Consider the following 19523-nt stretch of genomic DNA (forward strand, 5'->3'; position numbering starts at 1 on the left):
TGTATGGTAGGAACAGTTGGGGGTAACTTAGAGAGGAAAAGGGGGAAGAAGAGTCAGGTAATGTTCGTTATGGTCTTTGGTTGCATTGTGTCACAGGTGAACAGGCATTTTTATGTTGGGTCGGTGGGGTATGCTCTTCTGAACAGGTCTGTCTTTAGTGCTTTCTGAAAATTTAGGTGGTCGAGCGTAGTTTTTACTGCTTTTGGCAGTGCGTTCCATAGTTGTGCGCTTAGGTAGGAAAAGCTGGTTGCATAGGTGGATTTGTATTTGAGTCCTTTGCTGCTTGGGTAATGGAGGTTTAGGTATGATCGTGCAGATTTTGTGGTGTTTCTGGTTGGCAGGTTGATGAGGTCTGTCATGTATCCCGGTGACTCGCCGTAAATAATTTTATGAACAGTCGTGCAGATTTTGAAAGTGATACGTTCTTTGATTGGTAGCCAGTGCAGTTTTTGTCTGAGTGGTTTGGCGCTGTCAAAACGTGTTTTTCCAAATATAAGCCTGGCTGCTGTGTTTTGGGCGGTTTCAAGTTTCTTTTTGATTTGATCCTTGCATCCCACATAGATTCCGTTACAGTAATCTGTGTGGCTTAGTACCATGGACTCTACCAGGTTACGAAATATTTCCCTCGGGAAGAATGGTTTTATGCAGCGGCGTACCAAGGGCGGGGCGGTCCACCCCGGGTGCACGCTGCTTGGGGGGGGGGTGCCGCACGCCTGTTGGCTCCGCTGGTTCCCTGCTCCCTCTGCCCCGTAACAGGTTACTTCCTGTTCCGGGACAGAGGGAGCAGGGAGCCAGCGGAGCTGAGAGCTGCGCGGCTGCTCCCAGCAGCTAAAAATGCACCCGGGGGTGTTATTTCACCATGGGGGTCGTGCTGCACCTGGGGGGGGCATCGGCGATCCGCCCCGGGTGGCATCCGACCTAGGATCATCACTGGTTTTATGCGTTTGAGTTTCCACATTGAAAGAAACAATTTCTTTATGGTGGATTTCGCTTGGGTCTCTAGTGATAGGTTACAGTCGGTTACCTAGTACATACACAGGTTTTCTGTTTATCAGTTTATTCCTGATCTGGTAGCTGACTACGCTGATAACACTTCATTAGAAATTCTAGCCTGCAAGTAAATAAAAGCGATACAGCTTGAACACTGTGCCAATACACACAATCTCTAGTGTAGAGTTAGTGTCCCTTTCACACAGAAAACTTTCTTCTTTGGACCTATTATACACAAGTTGCAAACATTCTCTTGTTTGTCCTGTTTGTCTGTCCTAATTAGATTGTAAGCTCTGTCGAGCAGGGACTGTCTCTTCATGTTCAAGTGTACAACGCTGCGTACGTCTAGTAGCACTATAGAAATGATAAGTAGTAGTAGTAGTCTTTGGGATTCCGGAATCTTGCTGCTCTTTGGGATTCCGCACAGAATGTTGCTACAGTGGGATTCCAGAATCTTGCTACTCTTTGGGATTCTGCATGGAATCTTGCTACTCTTTGTCCTTATCCCTTATTTGTCCTGTTTGTCTGTCCTAATTAGATTGTAAGCTCTGTCGAGCAGGGACTGTCTCTTCATGTTCAAGTGTACAGCGCTGCGTACGTCTAGTAGCACTTTAGAAATGATAAGTAGTAGTAGTAAACCTATCTCATGCATAGTTATTGTGGATATTCTAAAGTCCTCTTCTCTGGCACGGCCCCGTTGCTGATCTGCAAGGGCAGGCTTCTGTTTCTGTGAGTCTGACGTCCTGCAAACCCACCTTTTTGATGCTGCTTTTAACTCCTAACCCTTACTCACTTGTTCAGTACCCTTATTTTATCATCCCCACCTTAGTAATTCCCTTATCCTCATATTTGTCCTGTTTGTCTGTCCTAATTAGATTGTAAGCTCTGTCGAGCAGGGACTGTCTCTTCATGTTCAAGTGTACAGTGCTGCTTACGTCTAGTAGCGCTATAGAAATGATGAGTAGTAGTAGTAATAAACATTCTGCCTTTGAAACAAAACAAATACTCAACAGCAACATTCTTTCAGTCATAGGCTTTGCAGGTGAGACCGCGGACTGCAGCGGCGGGGGAGTGACGCGGGCAGCAGTGGCAGGGGGAGCAATGGGGGGCGGCAGCAGCGGGGGGGGGGGGGGGGGGCAGAGGCGGGCCCGGCCTAGTCTCTTGGCGGCCCTGGCAGGGTGTGGGGTCCAGGTGAAACCCAACATCCCCTCTTATCCCTGGTTTTCCTCTCCCAAACCAGCAGTCTCACCTTCACCTCTGCTCAATAATGCATCCTGTCTCCCCTTCCTGCCAATAGCATCCACCTTCCCTACCCCCATCCCATCAAGCAAGCTGCTTACCTAACATTCTACCCAAAGCCTCCTTCCTATTGGCAGCTCTGGACACCTGCTCCAGCACAGCGTTAGGCCTCCTGCCCTCTTTAATATAACTGGCAGCTCCAAAGTCAACAGCACAGATGGCTGTAGCTTAAAAACCATTCCAGTGCTTGTGTTTCTGTCCCTGGAGAACAAGCACATTGGAATGGGGGACTGTACCCTAGTTTCGGGAAGGAACTGACCTACTGGTCCTCCTTCTTGCCCCCTCCTCTCTGCAAGGCAGATTCTCTATCTTGTCTCTACTCTGCTCTTTCCCTTTCTTCCTGGACAGCAGACTCCCTTTTGACCAGACAAGCTTTAGCCCACTCTTCAAACACGTTTTTTTTTTAACCCCAACAAACTTTCTTTTGCCCAGCCCTCTAAGTATTTCCCTTTTCAAGTCCTTCCTCTGCAACAAATCAACTCAATCCGTAGACATTGCATTATCTACCTCCCTAAGATATCATCAGCTTAGCAACTGTGAATATCCAGTAGGAAGACTCTTGCCCTGGGGTAGAAAAACTTCTGGCTTCGGCTTTTGTATGCAGTAACTGCCCATATTTATTTTTCAATAGGCTCATTGCGGCTTACATGGGGCAATGGAGGGCTAAGTGACTTGCCCAGAGTCACAAGGAGCTGCCTGTGCCAAAAGTGGGAATTGAACTCAGTTCCTCAGGACCAAAGTCCACCACCCTAACCACTAGGCCACTCCTCCACTGTTGCTACTATTTGAGATTCTACATGGAATGTTGCTATTCCACTAGCAACATTCCATGTAGAAGTCAGCCCTTGCAGATCACCAATGTGGCCGCGCAGGCTTCTGCTTCTGTGAGTCTGACATCCTGCATGTACGTGCAGGACGTCAGACTCACAGAAACAGAAGCCTGCGCAGCCTTCTACATGGAATGTTGGTAGTGGAATAGCAACATTCCATGTAGAATCTCCAATAGCAGCAACATTCCATGTAGAATCTCCAATAGTATCTATTTTATTTTTGTTACATTTGTACCCTGCGCTTTCCCACTCATGGCAGGCTCAATGCGGCTTACATGGGGCAATGGAGGGTTAAGTGACTTACCCAGAATCACAAGGAGCTGCCTGTGCCTGAAGTGGGAATCCAACTCAGTTCCTCAGTTCCCCAGGACCAAAGTCCACCACCCTAACCACTAGGCCACTATATTGGAAACCTTGTTGGGGGGCAGAGGGAAAACGGGGGAGAGGGCCTTCAGCTGTCCCTTGATGGGTAGGGGGTGTACATTGGAAGTTATACCTACTTTATCAGACATCCTTTGGTTACCTCTGGCTATCATTCAGACTTCAATGCAAACTGAGGGGGGAAAGGGAGGTTAACGTCTCACTGTGGATTCTAGTAAACACTTATAAAAAATATTCTGGAAACCTGAGCTGTAAGCATGATGCCTCCTGGTGTGCAATAGGCTTCAGTAAAGACACTGCGCTTTGCAATAAGGTCCAAAGTCCTTCTTTATGACAGTGCTGATAAAACTTACAGTCAGCCCCAGAGTGAATGGATTGGTGTAAAACATAATTAATTGTTAAGAGCCGATTGATAAAAATCTCTACAGTTACACTCCACTTCCTCAACTGATGCTAATTATCAACAATTTCATACATTACACACTCCATCATAAGGTACTTACTCAGTTTCCTCAGAATTGATCCTCCTTGTTGTACAGCAAAATGGAAATTTACCACATGGTTCACCTAAACTTCCGGAAATCACTAAAAACTAACCTGATCAAAAAGGCGTACACTACCGATCCTACTTAATCGCCCGAACCCTGCAACACAACGAAACCAAAGCTCGTACTGGAAATAACTAAACTCTTCCTCCCTATGATTCCCTAAAGGGTCTGTTACACATGGACTTTCTCTTCCACAACATCGCTTTGTATTTGTTCATACCGGGACTGGCGATCGCCTTTACGGTACTATGTAAGACACATTGAGCCTGCAAATAGGTGGGAAAAATGTGGGATACAAATGTAACAAATAAATAAATAAGTAAATTAGGAGCTAGCAATACTCAAATATGGATCTGGAACAGATCACACAATCAGCATTTTAGCGATTCAGTGAATTGACCACTGTTGGAAGCAGAATACTGGGTTAGATGGACCACTGGTTCAGGGGTGGACTGACTATTCAGACAACCAGGCAGTGCCTGAGGGCCCAGAGGCTCCAGGGGGCCCAGCAGGGGTGTAGCCAGACCAGCGGGAGGGGGGGTCCAGAGCCCGAGGTGAGGGGGCACATTTTAGCCCCCCCCAGCACTGCCGACACCCACCCCCCCGCCATTGACGAACCCTCCGCCACCACCACCAACTTTGCCCCCCCCCCCCCCCGCCTACCTTTGCTGGCGGGGGACCCCAAATAGAGATCAAAAGAGAATGTGCTATTGACGTCACTTCTGTGTATTTGCCGTCGAGGCATTTGACAATTGACTTCCTAATCTCTGAGTTTCAGGGAAAACGACATTTTCTTTTGATCTCTATTTGAGCAACAACCAAAAAAGATTTGTTTGACCACTGATGCAGGCTTTGATGCCGAAACACGGCCGTATCGGGTCGGTTTTTGATCATCAATAAAGTTTTTCGGATTGCCTCTACACTTGTCCTCACATTTTTGTTTTTATTGTCTTTAATTTGTGTGAGGATTTTCCTCTACACTTTTTTTTGTTACATTTGTTCCCGTGCTTTCCCACTCATGGCAGGTTCAATGCGGCTTACATGGGGCAATGGAGGGTTAAGTGACTTGCCCAGAGTCACAAGGAGCTGCCTGTGCCTGAAGCGGGAATCAAACTCAGTTCCTCAGGACCAAAGTCCACTACCCTAACCACTAGGCCACTCCTCCACATGGCTATTAATACAAAAAATAGAAAATCTGTCACATAAGGGCGTGCTAAGGCCAGTTTTTGCCGCAGCTTAGTAACAGGACCCCACAGGGAATGAAACCATTAAGGGAGGGGTTTATCAACTAGGCTACCAACACAGGGTCCCGTTTTATGCAGTGAGACCCTGTGCTAAAATAACCCGACTTAACCATAGCCCACGTTGATAACTTTCCTCCTAAGGGGGTCTTTTACTAAAGCTTAGCTGTTAGCTCCAGTTACCTGCAGTAGGGCTCATAGGAATCCGCGGGTCGCAGGATATTGGGCAGCTTTATGCCACCTCAGCTGCAGGTTGGCTGTTTTTTCCCGCGGACTAATAGAAGCCCCGCGGAGGCGGACTGCAGGCTTCTTTTAAATGCCTGAGTGCGCCTGCGCGGCGGGGGGGGAGCCCTCAGACTCTCACGCAGAGTCACCAGCTCTTCAGTCTGCCATGTGCGATGAGTTCAGTAAGTTCTTTTTCTTCGTGGGGGGGGGGGGTCCGTTTATGATTGTGGTTACTTTATTAATATTTATTTATAATATAATATTTAATATAATAGTAATGTTTACATTGACCTCATTAATATTCATATTTGCCTTATTCATATTGATATTGGACTGGAAACATTTTTGCCATTTGGCAATACTGAACAACCCCTTAAATGTGTTGAGGGTCTAGTAGTGTTTAGTTTTCACTGAAATGTACAATACCAAATAGCTAAAAGAAAAAAAAACAAAAAACAGAAACACCTGCTACACCAACTGTCCTGAAAAGTCTTAGCCTATCCTTATATATTAAATTTTCTCTCGATTTTCACCCTTTTTCCTTTCATTGCACTTTCTTGAAAGGGAAAACTACAAAAATGAAGGGGAATAGTGCATCTGTTACGTAAGAAAGCTGGCTCCATCGAGTTCCCGTGTTGCAATTCAAGAAACAACAACAGGAAATTAATGCCTGAGTTTATTACAGCTCAGCGCTCAAAGTCCACAGCAGCCGGGAACGTCGCTCGCTGACCCTGGTTCTGCTGCTGCGTAACTGGCGCAGCGGGCGGGTCCCCCGATTCAGGGACGCGAAGTACGTCGCCGTAGCGCCTCCGCCCCGCCGCCGCCGGGAACCTTGCGCTGCTGACGTAGATGCGGCCTGCAGGCCTGTCGGAGCCCAGAGGAGGGGGGGTTAGGTCAGCTGCCGGCTGGGAAGGAGGGTTAATCCCGCTAGGACTCCGCTGAGCCTCGGTGTGTAACGTGGAAGAGGTAAGGTGAGGTCGGGGGCTCGTTTACTTTGCGTTAGTAACGTAACTTTTTTTTTCTTTCACGTTCTCAGCTGCCCTGTTATTTCCGCCCTGCTCCTTTCTCTTGGTAGGATCAGCCCTATGGGGGAGGGGTTGTTGCCCCCCCCCCTCCCCCCAATATCTCTGGATACATTATTTCTGCCCCGGGTAGGGGTAGAATTAATTTAACAGATACCAAGGGCGGCCCAGGGTCGTGCTTTGTACAGGACCAAGGACAGTGCTACTGTTGTGCAATAGATTCTTATTGTTGTTGTTGTTATTTTTTTTGTTTATGTACTGCTACTATTTAGCATTTATATATGTAGTTCCTTATTCCTGTGTACACTTTATTTTATTTATTTATAGATATCACAACTTCTTATAATGCATTACCCAGTTCACAACAGAACATACGCAAAGTCAAGGTCACTACTAACTATAAGTTTAAAGTTTTGGATGTAACTAAGGGCCCTGTTTACTAAGCCGCGATGAAGGCGCGTTAAAGCTTTAGCGCACGCTAACGATCCCGCCTGCTACGCCCTGTGATCTTGGGCAAGTCACTTAACCCTCCATTGCCTTAGGTACAAAATTAGCAGGGTTGCCAGGTGGAAAATTTTTTTTTCCCACCCAAACCAGCCTAAATCCAGCCCAAAACCCGCCCAAACTCAAACCCCGCCCCTGACACCCCCACCCCCGCGTCATCACCCCTGCCGTCATCGGCCCCGCCCAGAACGTCACTAACCCCGCCCAAAACGTCACTAACCCGCCTAAAAACCGCCCAAAAGACAAAAAAGAAGCCCATAAAACCGCAACCCGCCACGGGCAAAAATTTCCCATGGCGGGTCGCGGAAAACCGCCCACCTGGCAACACTGAAAATTAGATTGTGAGCCTTCCAGGGACAGAGAAATACCCAGTGTACTTGGATGTAACTCACCTTGTGCTACTGCTGAAAAAGGTGTGAGCAAAATACAAATAAATAAAAATAAACGATGCACACCCAATGGGTGTCTAGCGTTAGCCTGGCTTAGTAAACAGGGCCCTAAAGTTTTTAAAATCAGTACAAAACATCTAAAATAACTTTTAACCTTCCAATTGTAACCTTGTTGAAGCAAGTAGGTCTTTAATAACTTCCAAAGCTGTAAGTAATTTGAATTATGTAAAAAACCAGGAAGCATGTTCCACAAACCTACCTATCCCTGTATAAAGCAAACACTTTTTGGATGGGTATAATTATATTGTGCCTGAAGGTAACTCACCTTGAGCTTCTACTGAATAAGGTGTGAGCAAAATCTAAATAAATAAGTAAACGCTGAAAATGAAATAAAAAAAATTAGCAACAGAAAAAAAGATCTTTGCCCATTAAAGGATTAATGTAGCAAAAGATCTTTAAAAGCCTAAATTTGTGGAAAAAGTGCACATGCGTGTTGCTCTGCCATTATTTTCTTCAGAAAGGAGTTACGCTATCCAGTGACCTGTGGAAACAGGATACGCTGTTCTGTTTCATTAATTTGGTGATACGCAGAAAATGAACTCAACTAAATTTAATTCATGGCACAGTTGGGCGGAGCTTGGATTTTGAAAAGGTGGGGGCAGATGGTGTGATACAAAATCGAAGGCTGCCGACTGGATCCAGATTTGCAGGACGGGGTTGATCTAGTGCTGGGTTTACCCCGTTGTATGCAGGGACTTGCAATTCTGAGTTCCCCATCGCATGCCCTAAGACAACCAAGACTACAAGTCCCAGCATGCACTGGGGTAAACCCAGGACTGGATCAACCCTGTCCTGTGAATCTAGATCCAGCTGGAAGCCTTAAAATCATCCCCTTCTCCTTCTACTCCTCCTGTTCCTTCCACATTTTTTCTACCTACCTTTTAGTGGCCCTTTTTTCACCAGGCAGAAGGGCTAGCACTGGGTTTGCTTGCTACAAATTGGCCAGCGGTAGTTTGGACCTGGCATGTGCCATTTCTGGCGCCAGAAAATATTTTCTTGTGCTGGTGGGTGGAAGTGAACGTACCCGGCAGTAATCGGGCAGCACCACGCACTCCTTCCAACAAATTTCATAATCAAACAACAATATCAAAAAAGCTAAGGGCCCTGTTTACTAAGGCGTGTTAGCCTTTTTAACACGCCTACAATTAGTGCGCTTGCTAACCATGTAGGCGCGTACACAGTTAACGTGTGTACAACGGCACTATGATTCCTTCATATATTCTAACAGTGCTAATAGCAGGGGCGTAGCTATGTGGGGCCAATGGGGCATGGGCCCCCATAGATTTGGCCCTGGCCCCCCCACCGCCAACCCCTTCGACCGCCCCCGTCCCGCAGCCAACCCTCTCCCACCGCTGTCGGGTACCTTTGCTGGTGGGGGGTCCCCAACCCCCGCCAGCCAAAGTCCTCTTCGGCGCGGCTGCGTTGCTGATCTGCAAGGGCAGGCTTCTGTTTCTGTGAGTCTGGCAATGCCCCTGGCTAATAGCATTATCAATACTGATACAAATATGGCAGTTCATATATTAAAGAAGCCTACAATACAAACTGCCAAGTCCGCAGTCAGTGTTTGCATCATTGAAGAAGAGAGGAGGAGAGGAGAGCGTTCTGTTCAAATTAAAGGGCCAAAACCACAAAAACGTAAATACAAAACAACTTACGCATCCAGCTTCTCCTACATAAGCGCACAACTATGGAATGGACTCCCAAAAGCTGTGAAAACAATCCGTGCCCATCTAACCTTCAGGAAATCACTAAAAACCACCCTCTTCAAAAAGGCTTACCCCACCGATCCAGCGTAAATCCCCAAACCCAGCAACACAACATAACCAATGATCGTACTGGACAATATACAATCTTCATTCCCTTCGACACTGATGGTGCCTGATACACTCCTACCTCATTCGACCATAATATAACCTTGTATTTGTTATCAACCGACTGGCAAACGCCTATACGGTACTACGTAAGCCACATTGAGCCTGCAAATAGGTGGGAAAATGTGGGGTACAAAATAAATAAATAAATAAAAAAAACCTACTATACTGCTGAAGTCATAGGAGATGCTCCTTCACTTCACCTTGTTTGTTCATGTCATATGCCTCTTTTTATATGCCGTGTCATGAGGCTCTTCCACTTCACCACTCCAAGTTTTTCATGCACTAATAATTGGCTTTAGTAAACAGGGCCTTAAGAATTCAACGGTGATCTATAGCACACGCTGCATTTAGCAGATTCTAAACTTTAGTTAAAGGGTTCCATAGTGCTTTCTGTATACTCATAGCACCACACAAATAAGCACCGCCATACTGGGAAAAGACCAAGGGTCCATGAAGCCCAGCATCCTGTCTCCGACAGTGGCCAATCCAGGCTTCAAGAACCTGGCAAAAAAAAATATGTATATATATATTTAATAATGTTCAATGGACTTTTCCTTCAAACATGCGTGGGATAAGCATAAAGGAATCCTGTGCCGAAGGAATGGATCCTCAGGAGCTTAGTCAAGATCGGGAGGCGGGGCTGGTGGTTGGGAGGCGGGGATAGTGCTGGGCAGACTTATACGGTCTGTGCCAGAGCCGGTGGTGGGAAGCGGGACTGGTGGTTGGGAGGCGGGGGTAGTGCTGGGCAGACTTATACGGTCTGTGCCAGAGCCGGTGGTGGGAGGCGGGGTGGGTGGTTGGGGGGCGGGGATAGTGCTGGGCAGACTTATATGGTCTGTGCTAGAGCCGGTGGTGGGGGGCGGGGCTGGTGGTTGGGAGGCGGGGATAGTGCTGGGCAGACTTATATGGTCTGTGCTAGAGCCGGTGGTGGGGGGCGGGGCTGGTGGTTGGGAGGCGGGGGTAGTGCTGGGCAGACTTATACGGTCTGTGCCCTGAAGAGCACAGGTACAAATCAAAGTAGGGTATACACAAAAAGTAGCACATATGATTTGTCTTGTTGGGCAGACTGGATGGACCGTGCAGGTCTTTTTCTGCCGTCATCTACTATGTTACAAACCCCCTTTAAACTCCGTATGGCCAGCTGCTGTCACTACATTCTCCGGCAACGAGTTCCAGAGTCCAACTACGCGCTGAGTAAAGAAAAACTTTCTCCTGTTTGTTTTAAATCTACCATATTCTAGCTTCATCTTGTGTCCCCTGGTTCTGTTATTGTTTGAAAGTGTAAACAAATGCTTCACATTTGTCCGCTCTACTCCGCTCATTATCTTGTAGACTTCTATCATATCACCCCTCAGCCGCCTTTTCTCCAAGCTGAAGAGTCCTGACCATCCTAGCATTTCCTCATAGGGAAGTCGTTCCATCCCTTTTATCATTTTCGTCGCCCAAATAAGCATCATATGAAGGGTATGTGAATAGAACTGGGCATACAGAAGTCTTTTTGTATATAAAATGCAATGATTAATGTAGAATTTAATTATCCTGTTTAATTTTCCCTCTTGGTTCCATTTTATTCCTTGTACTGTGGGTGATTTATGGTATTAATTTTTTTTTCTACTTTGCCTAATGTTCCTCTTCATTTTCACTGATTTGATGATATAAGTCAGTGATGGATATGAAATGGGTTATTCTTGTATCACCGAGAAGCCAAATAATATAAACCATGTGGACAAATCTTTTATTTCCATAAATAAACAGATATTCATGTAGATTAGCTGCTTAATGATTCAAAGTCGATAAAATCATCAGAGATGTCCTACAAATACTGAAAAACAGGTTCTCCAGGACGTAACTATCTTTTCATTCAATCAACACCATTACAGCAACGATGATTTGATTAATATCAACCAGCCCAACAGCTGACAATCTGATTTACTTATATGGCTTATTTACAAAAAGATGTATTTTTTTAAAAGCTATATTAGAAAGTCACGGAAATGTCTTAGAATAATCATCTTAAAAATGCCCAAATAGGTTTTCCATGCATCAGCTTTTTGTCCAGATGGGTGATGGAGGTTTCTGTCTTCAGCCCTGAAAGTTAAGTTTTTCCCCGGTGTCCCTCTAGACTGGCACAGATGGGTTATGCACTCCTACCAACAGATGGAGACTGAGAACAAACTGAACTTTAAGTAGACTCTGGAATTCGTTGCCGGAGAACGTGGTACGGGCGGTTAGCTTGACGGAGTTTAAAAAGGGGTTAGATAGATTCCTAAAGGACAAGTCCATAGACCGCTATTAAATGGACTTGGAAAAATTCCGCATTTTTAGGTATAACTTGTCTGGAATGTTTTTACGTTTGGGGAGCGTGCCAGGTGCCCTTGACCTGGATTGGCCACTGTCGGTGACAGGATGCTGGGCTAGATGGACCTTTGGTCTTTCCCAGTATGGCACTACTTATGTACTTATGTACTAGTCTTGTAAGTGGGCTGTGCAGTCCCCTAAGAGTCGGTCTGTTTTCAGTCTCGGCAGACGGTAGCAGTGCTAAGTCTGTGCAGTCCCATTTTTTTCCTCAGCTTCTTGTGGGGTCACTTAGCATGTAGACCGTAATTTTTCCTTTTTGTTGATAGGTGCAGGCAGGGGAGACCACAGAGAGCAACTGTTAATTTTTTTTTTTTTACATAGCACTAGAAAATGAAATTCCTTTCAATCTGCTTCAATTGCAAAAAAAAAAAAAAAGACCAACAGATTCCTCTTGCTTTCCTGCTTGCCAGACAGGGTTGAGGCCTGTGGGGGTCTCTTAAACCCCAGATGTGCCACATTGGGCGGCCAGGTCTCACCCCCCCCCCTTCCCTCTCGTAGTGAGTGAGCTGCCTTACCTGGGATCTCGTCGGTTCTTGGCTGCCTAGGGGCACCGGACTGGTCTGAAGTGAGGGGTCTGCCAGTAGTTTCTCTCCCCTTGACTTTTGGCTGTCGGGCCATTTTAAGAAAGAAAAAAAGGTACAAGAGAGAGGGAGAACTCTGGTTTACCACCAGAGAACGTCAGAGGAGTGCTGTCTTTTGAGCAGGCCGCCAGACCTCTGCAGCTGGCCATCGCGGTCCCAGAAGAGTACTTGTGCTGCCGCTCGATTTTTATTTATTGCATTTGTATCCCACATTTTCCCACCTATTTGCAGGCTCAATGTGGCTTACAGAGTTTGGTTATGACATAATCATTCCATGATATCAGACACAATTATATTTATAAATGATTTAGAGATGGGAGTAACTAGCGAGGTAATTAAATTTGCTGATGACACAAAGTTATTCAAAGTCGTTAAATCGCGACAGGATTGTGAAAAATTACAAGAGGACCTTACGAGACTGGGAGACTGGGCGGCTGAATGGCAGATGATGTTTAATGTGAGCAAGTGCAAGGCGATGCATGTGGGAAAAAAGAACCTGAATTATAGCTACGTCATGCAAGGTTCCACGTTAGGAGTTACGGACCAAGAAAGGGATCTGGGTGTCGTCGTCGATAACACACTGAAACCTTCTGCTCAGTGTGCTGCTGCGGCTAGGAAAGTGAATAGAATGTTGGGTATTATTAGGAAAGGTATGGAAAACAGGTGTGAGGATGTTATAATGCCGTTGTATCGCTCCATGGTGTGACCGCACCTTGAGTATTGTGTTCAATTCTGGTCGCCGCATCTCAAGAAAGATATAGTAGAATTGGAAAAGGTGCAGCGAAGGGCGACTAAAATGATAGCGGGAATGGGACGACTTCCCTATGAAGAAAGACTAAGGAGGCTAGGGCTATTCAGCTTGGAGAAGAGACGGCTGAGGGGAGACATGATAGAGGTATATAAAATAATGAGTGGAGTGGAACAGGTGGATGTGAAGCGTCTGTTCACGCTTTCCAAAAATACTAGGACTAGGGGGCATGCGATTAAACTACAGTATAGTAAATTTAAAACAAATCGGAGAAAACTTTACTTCACCCAACGTGTAATTAAACTCTGGAATTCATTGCCGGAAAATGTGGTGAAGGCGGTTAGCTTAGCAGAGTTTAAAAAGGGGTTGGACGGTTTCCTAAAGGACAAGTCCATAAACCGCTACTAAACGGACTTGGAAAAATCCAAAATCCCAGGAATAACATGTATAGAATGTTTGTACGTTTGGGAAGCTTGCCAGGTGCCCTTGGCCTGGATTGGCCGCTGTCGTGGACAAGATGCTGGGCTCGATGGACCCTTGGTCTTTTCCCAGTATGGCATTACTTATGTACAAAGATTAGGTGAGGGAGGAGAGAAGGAAGGTGTTAGGCAAGATATAAGGTGGACTGTAATAATTGGGTGAGTTGGTGAGGTAGTTTTGTAAGGCTATGGGTTCTCTTTGTAGGCCTTGTTGACTAGATGTGTCTTCAGAGATTTTGCGGAAGTTAGTTATTTCATCAATAGCTTTCAGGGCTGTAGGTATTGATGTCGGGACCTGTTCTTGTGATGTCCGTGCCACACCCTAAATGTTGTCTGGTGTGTCAGTGCCGCGCCATCGACGCTTCAGGCATTGTGTCGTTTGTGAAGGGGAATGAGCTTTGCATTTTGCAACCCCCGGACTTGGCAGGTCAGGAGCAGGAGGCTGCGGGTGTGTCGGCTGCAGCCGGGCCTGTACTGAAGCAGCTGTTAGGAACGGCAGGAACCACTGCCGTTTTGAGTCCTTTGGCGCCTTCTGTCCTTTCGCCGTGGTTGGAGCCCAGCTGCGTGGGAGAGTCTTCTATGGCAGTCATGGCGCAGCCTGGGCCTGGTTCCAGTAGATTTCCATCTGGATTTAGGCCTGGCTATGTATAGGGCCTTTCTGTCAGAAGCAGGAGGGAGCCAGCGTGAAGGCCCTATTCTGGGGTCGTCTTCTTGGGGTCTCGTCTAAGAAGCGCTGTATGGGCTGGGATCTAGAGGAAGTGGTGGACTTTGGATCTTGAATTTTGAATTAGAAAACGCAAACATAATAAAACAAAAGAAAAAACAAATGACAGTGAGTTAACATTGAATATAACAGACAACATATTTAAACAAGTAATTTATAATGTAAACAAATAAAACAAGCAGTTATTAGCTCGTTAAACTTGCATATTTGTCTACAGTGACCAAGTTTTATGAAAGGACAAAATATGACCTGTTCTTAAAGCAGCTATTTCTTCATATCGCCTATATGAACAAAGCCAATTCCACCACTCATGATAGGAGACATGTTGATTATTCTTCCAGTGTAGAACTATCAGATGGAGTGCAATCGAGATCATTAAATTAAACAATTTAGCATGTTTCAATGGAATTAATAGGCCAGGAGTAGATGCTTTAAGAATTAGCACCTTAAAGGTTAACACATCTGAATTATCAAATATTGTCTGACGGGATCTCCAGATCAATTTCCAGTACAGCTGCAGATTAACGCAGGAATGGAGCATGTGTTGGCCTTTTGAACGCTGCCCAGCATTGGCTTGTGCATTGAAGTGCATGTGCTATGTAACACTTTGAACCTCTGAGTAAAGAATTATTCCCAGTGACATGGAGAGGTGAATTTGAACACCTAAATGCCCTTCTTCCTGTTAATCATGATGGGTCTTATTGCAAATGTCACACAGGGCTGGACTTCGATTAATAATGAGCCAGGTATTGGGATGATCTTAATATGTCTTGTGCACGCTGGTGTAGCTTACTCCTATTTTAAAATTAACAGGTAAAGATTTCAGACTCACCATGGATGAGAACTCCGATGACAAAGACCCCAGTGAGTTTGCAGGGAGAAGTCTGAGTGAACCAGCGCGATTTGCTTATGCAGGCCTTTGCGCAGTCTCCTTGGGGCAGCTTTTTCGAGAAAAAGAGCAAAGGTATAGTTTGTTTTTCCTTTTTTTTTTTTTTTTTAACACAGCTAAAGATTCTTTAGGTCAGAGCATTGTGGTAGGAATTCTGCATTTTCCTTCCAGCACGTTGGATATTAAGTCGTGAGGAACAGTTGGCCCCATATTAACATTTGTATATACAGAGTAGCTTAAAAATTCAGGTGTAGATATTTAGTGTAGCTGTCTGTTCGTCTGTCCAATTTAGATTGTAAGCTCTGTTGAGCAGGGACTGTCTTTTCATGTTAATTTGTACAGCGCTGCGTAAGTCTAGTAGCGCTATAGAAATGTTTAATAATAATAATAATAGTAGTACTAGTAGCTTAAGCCAGGCATTCCATAGCGTCCCACAGATCAATCCAGAGACTTGTGGGTTATTTTATTTTTATTTTTATTTTGGATTTTGCTCACACCTTTTTCAGTAGTAGCTCAAGGTGAGTTACATTCAGGTACACTGGTTATTTCTCTGTCCCAAGAGGGCTCACAATCTAATTTTGTACCTGAGGCAATGGAGGGTTAAGTGACTTGCCCAAGCTCTGTATTTAATTTGCGTGTTCCCCCACCTATTCTGATCTCATGCTCCCCCAGACTGCTCTTACACAGTCCAGGAATTAACGAACTCCATAATCAGAAGGACTCGCTGGGATATAAGAAGATAGTTTATTTCAATCTCACCAATAGCAGTACAGGCAAATCAGGTATTCGTATGGTTTGAGCAGCAGTTCACGACACGTCTCTCTCTCCAGCCTTCTGAAGACTTCTGCTCTAATACCCCTCAGACTGTTCCTTATATACTATTTTAACCCTATTCATTTCAATGGATCCCAGCTTTGTCACCAGGGTTCTTGGCCCTTATCAGTTTGATCAAAATGACTTCACATGTTATCAAGCTCTAAGTTATCAAGGAGCAGCAGTGGGATTTGAACCGGCCACCTCTGGATTTCAAGACCGGTTCTCTAACCACTAGGCCACTCCTCCACTCCCTCTACCAGCAGGTGGAGATAGAGAGAACTTCAGAGGTTTACTATATGCAGTCATGTGCAGCCATCTTAACCTCAGAATTCTCTCTATCTAGCAGGTGGATGGTCATAACTGTGCAGCTCTGGATTGCTTAGCTTCTGGCCTGGACCCCAGGTCCGGTAGAGCTTTTGGGGTTGAGGCGGCCCAGGCTTAGGGTCTGTGTACACCTGGTAGCACCAGGTCCCTCTCTTCCTCCCCCCCATTAGTCCCCTATTAGTCTGCCTTGAGGTACCTTGACTGAGATTTGCTCCGGCTCCCTCTCCTGCCTCTTATATTAAAAAAATAAAAATCTAATCAACCTTTGTCTCTTCCTGCTTCTTTGACGTTCACCATGTACTCCTATACTATTTGGAAGTGACCAGCGAGTTCCATTGGTCAAATCTTTGCTTCATGCTTTGCTTGGGACCTCAGGAAGGTAATGCAGCTACTAAAGCCATGCTGGCTTGCCATTTTAGATTAGCAGTAGCGACCCAATATCTGGGGTGACCCCCACTGAGCAGAAATGACTTCCTGCAAAGCCTCATGCACTGGAAAAGGCTGAAATGATCTTCTAGTTCTCGCCATTTTAAGATTAGCAGATGCAGTTGTGGCAGGATCAGAATCTGAAGAGCCTTAGGTATACAGGAAAGCGACTCCTCCTTATAAAACATCCACACTGTAGAGGGCGGAGCTGGGAGTTTCAAGATGGCGGCACACTAACCCCGCGGCATATCTCCCTTAGTGAACGCTGCGAGTTAAAAGATTTTCCTGTTCTTCAATATGCCTCATACAAAACGTAAAGGATTGGTAAGAACTGCTGCCCCATCAGTTCGAACCTCCTCTCCATCGCAGCGAACTATTGAGAGCTTTGTCGTGAGGACACCAGACTTACAAACTGGAGGACGCCCTGCTGTCTCTTCAGTAGGAGAACTGAGAGATTTAGGGCTGGACGTTTCTTTGTCACCTCCGGTTCTCAATCCGCCGCCTCCTCCTACTGGATCACCATCTCAGCTAGTGATTCCTCCGTCGGGAAGCGATGTAGGAGGTATCCTCGAAAGGGGCGCTGAGCAGATGAGTTCCAGCAGAGGATTGGGTTCTTTGAGCCCACTCAACCAACTTAAGGTGCCTCTAGTGAAGCCGACAACGGTTACCCTAGAGAGCATCTGGGAGGCTTTACAACAACTCGACACCAAATTGACCAGCACAACAGAGGAAATAGCTTCGTTACTAAGTACTGTTGATTTATTTTCTAAATCATTAGAAGCCATAAAAAAAGATTCTTACAATCAAACTAATGAAATAAAGGAAGAGGTAAAGAAACTACAAGAATTTTCAACTTTATCTATTAAGGACAAGAATTGGACACACAGGAAAATAGAACAAATTGAAAATTATAATCGCAGACTGAATTTGCGATTTCTTAATTTTCCTGTGTTTATGGGGATTTCCCCTTTAGATGCCTTTAAGAAATATTTAATAGAAAATTTAAAGTACTCTTCAGAACATATTCCTCCAGTTAATCGAATATACTATATAATGAATAAAAAAAAATCGGATGAAGCTTTAAATATGGAACAACAAACTGAAAAAGAAAAAAATCAAGAACAATTGAACTTAACGGATATTCTAGAATCTTCCTCATTTGAAATTTTGGAACGCAAGACTTTAATTGCCTCCTTCATTTTTGAACAAGATTTAGAAGCAATTAAGCGATTATACTTTAGAAATTCCCAACTTCAGTTTTATGGTGAAAAGATTTGGATTTATATGGACGTTACAAAGCAAACGCAAGATAGAAGAAGATCTTTCTTGACTTTAAGGAAAGAGGTTTTGGCTATAGGAGCCTCATTTCATCTTAACTACCCCTGTAAATGTGTGGTAAAATATATTGGACTCAAATATATATTTTTTGATCCAGAACACTTAAAGTCCTTTATAAATGATAAGATGCTGAGATCAAATTGATGTCTAGATTGAGAATATGAATAATTAGTCTGCGTGGGTGCAAAGCATTTCTTTGATTTCATACTTAATTTATCTCCTGAAGAATGTTTATACTCTCCCCTCACTTTTTAAGGTCTAAAGAAGACTAGTAATACAATATTCTTTGTTATAATTTTTCTTTCACATATATTTAATTTTCCTTATGTATCTCAATGGGTTATTGTAATATATAGAAATATTCAAGTCTGATTTTCTCTTCAAGTGTAATACTTGTAATTATATTATAAAGCATAAATAAAAAAAAAAAAAAAAAACATCCACACTGTAGTGGGATCATCAGATTCCTGACCCGCTGTGTAGAAATGGCTCCTGGCATAGCCTCTTGCTATCCTCTTGCTGGCCGCAAAGAAGGGGATCTGGTTTCAAGAGCAGCGGTGGCTGAGGGAGGCAAATTCTTCACCTGGCCTATCTATGGAACAGTCTTCGCTGCACTTTTTTTCCAGAGTACAGGTGACTTCCTTTTCCGAGTCTCGTCTAGCCTCCATGGCTGCCTTTTGCAGTTCGATCACTTGGTCCTCTGTCCTGTTGTGGATGTCTTTTGCAGATCACCCACTTGGTGTTCTGTCCTTTCCTTGCTAGGCATTGCAGGCTTGATATTTCAGCAAGTGTAGCCGCAGCCTGTGGAGCATCAGTCTGATCTGCTGATGTTGTAGTGCCCCGCCCCACTTGATGACTGCTTTGGTACATCCCACAAGTCTCTGGATTGATCTGTTGGATGCTGTGGAAGGTAAAATTAGGCCTTACCTGATCATTTTCTTTCCAAGAGATCAATCCAGAGGCCCACCCCAAAAGGCAGTAAAATAAATCCAAATAAATTAAATAAATGGGCAAGTAGGATTGCATAAATAGTAGTCTTAACTTTGCCTGGTTAGAGTCCTGCCCTGCGTATCTTCTGGGTATCGCCGCTCACCTGAATATTCCAATGTCGCTGCCCAGACATGGCTTGGCATTGAATATCCAGGTCTAATTTGGCTGCCGACAGTGAGTATTTTGAAAAACCCTCACTGCTGCCAGCTGAAAATTGACTAGTCTCTATTGTCTAGTCGAGTCACAATGTTATAATTGAAGGGCTTATTTCAACTTTCAAGCTTCATGTTTAATAAAAACTTGATATACTGCCTATGAGTAGAACTTCCTAAGAATAAAAATGAAAGGAACTCCATTATAGTATAGGAAAGGAATAGTTAAGAACATAAGAATAGCCATACTGGATCAGACCAGTGGGTCCATCTAGCCCATTATCCTGCTTCCAACAGTGGCCAATTCAGGTCACAAGTACCTGACAGCATCCCAA

At 44.8% G+C, this 19523-nt stretch overlaps 1 protein-coding gene across 4 annotated transcripts in view; it reads left to right on the top strand.

The window, feature by feature from the left end:
- Window positions 1–19523, top strand: part of TMCO4 (transmembrane and coiled-coil domains 4) — a 231302-nt gene that overhangs the window by 43447 nt on the left and 168332 nt on the right. Inside the window, exons 1-2 of one of the 4 annotated variants that reach the window (XM_030186268.1) lie at window positions 6240–6485; window positions 15067–15217. In XM_030186268.1, the coding sequence (XP_030042128.1) occupies window positions 15087–15217 (131 nt within the window). In that variant the 5' untranslated portion in view covers window positions 6240–6485; window positions 15067–15086. Of the gene's footprint in view, window positions 1–6239; window positions 6486–15066; window positions 15218–19523 lie in introns of those variants that run through there. The other 3 variants (XM_030186266.1, XM_030186267.1, XM_030186269.1) reach the window with 3 other exon arrangements.

Source organism: Microcaecilia unicolor, chromosome 13 (genome assembly GCF_901765095.1).
Source record: "Microcaecilia unicolor chromosome 13, aMicUni1.1, whole genome shotgun sequence".
Classification (NCBI taxonomy): Eukaryota; Metazoa; Chordata; class Amphibia; order Gymnophiona; family Siphonopidae; genus Microcaecilia; species Microcaecilia unicolor.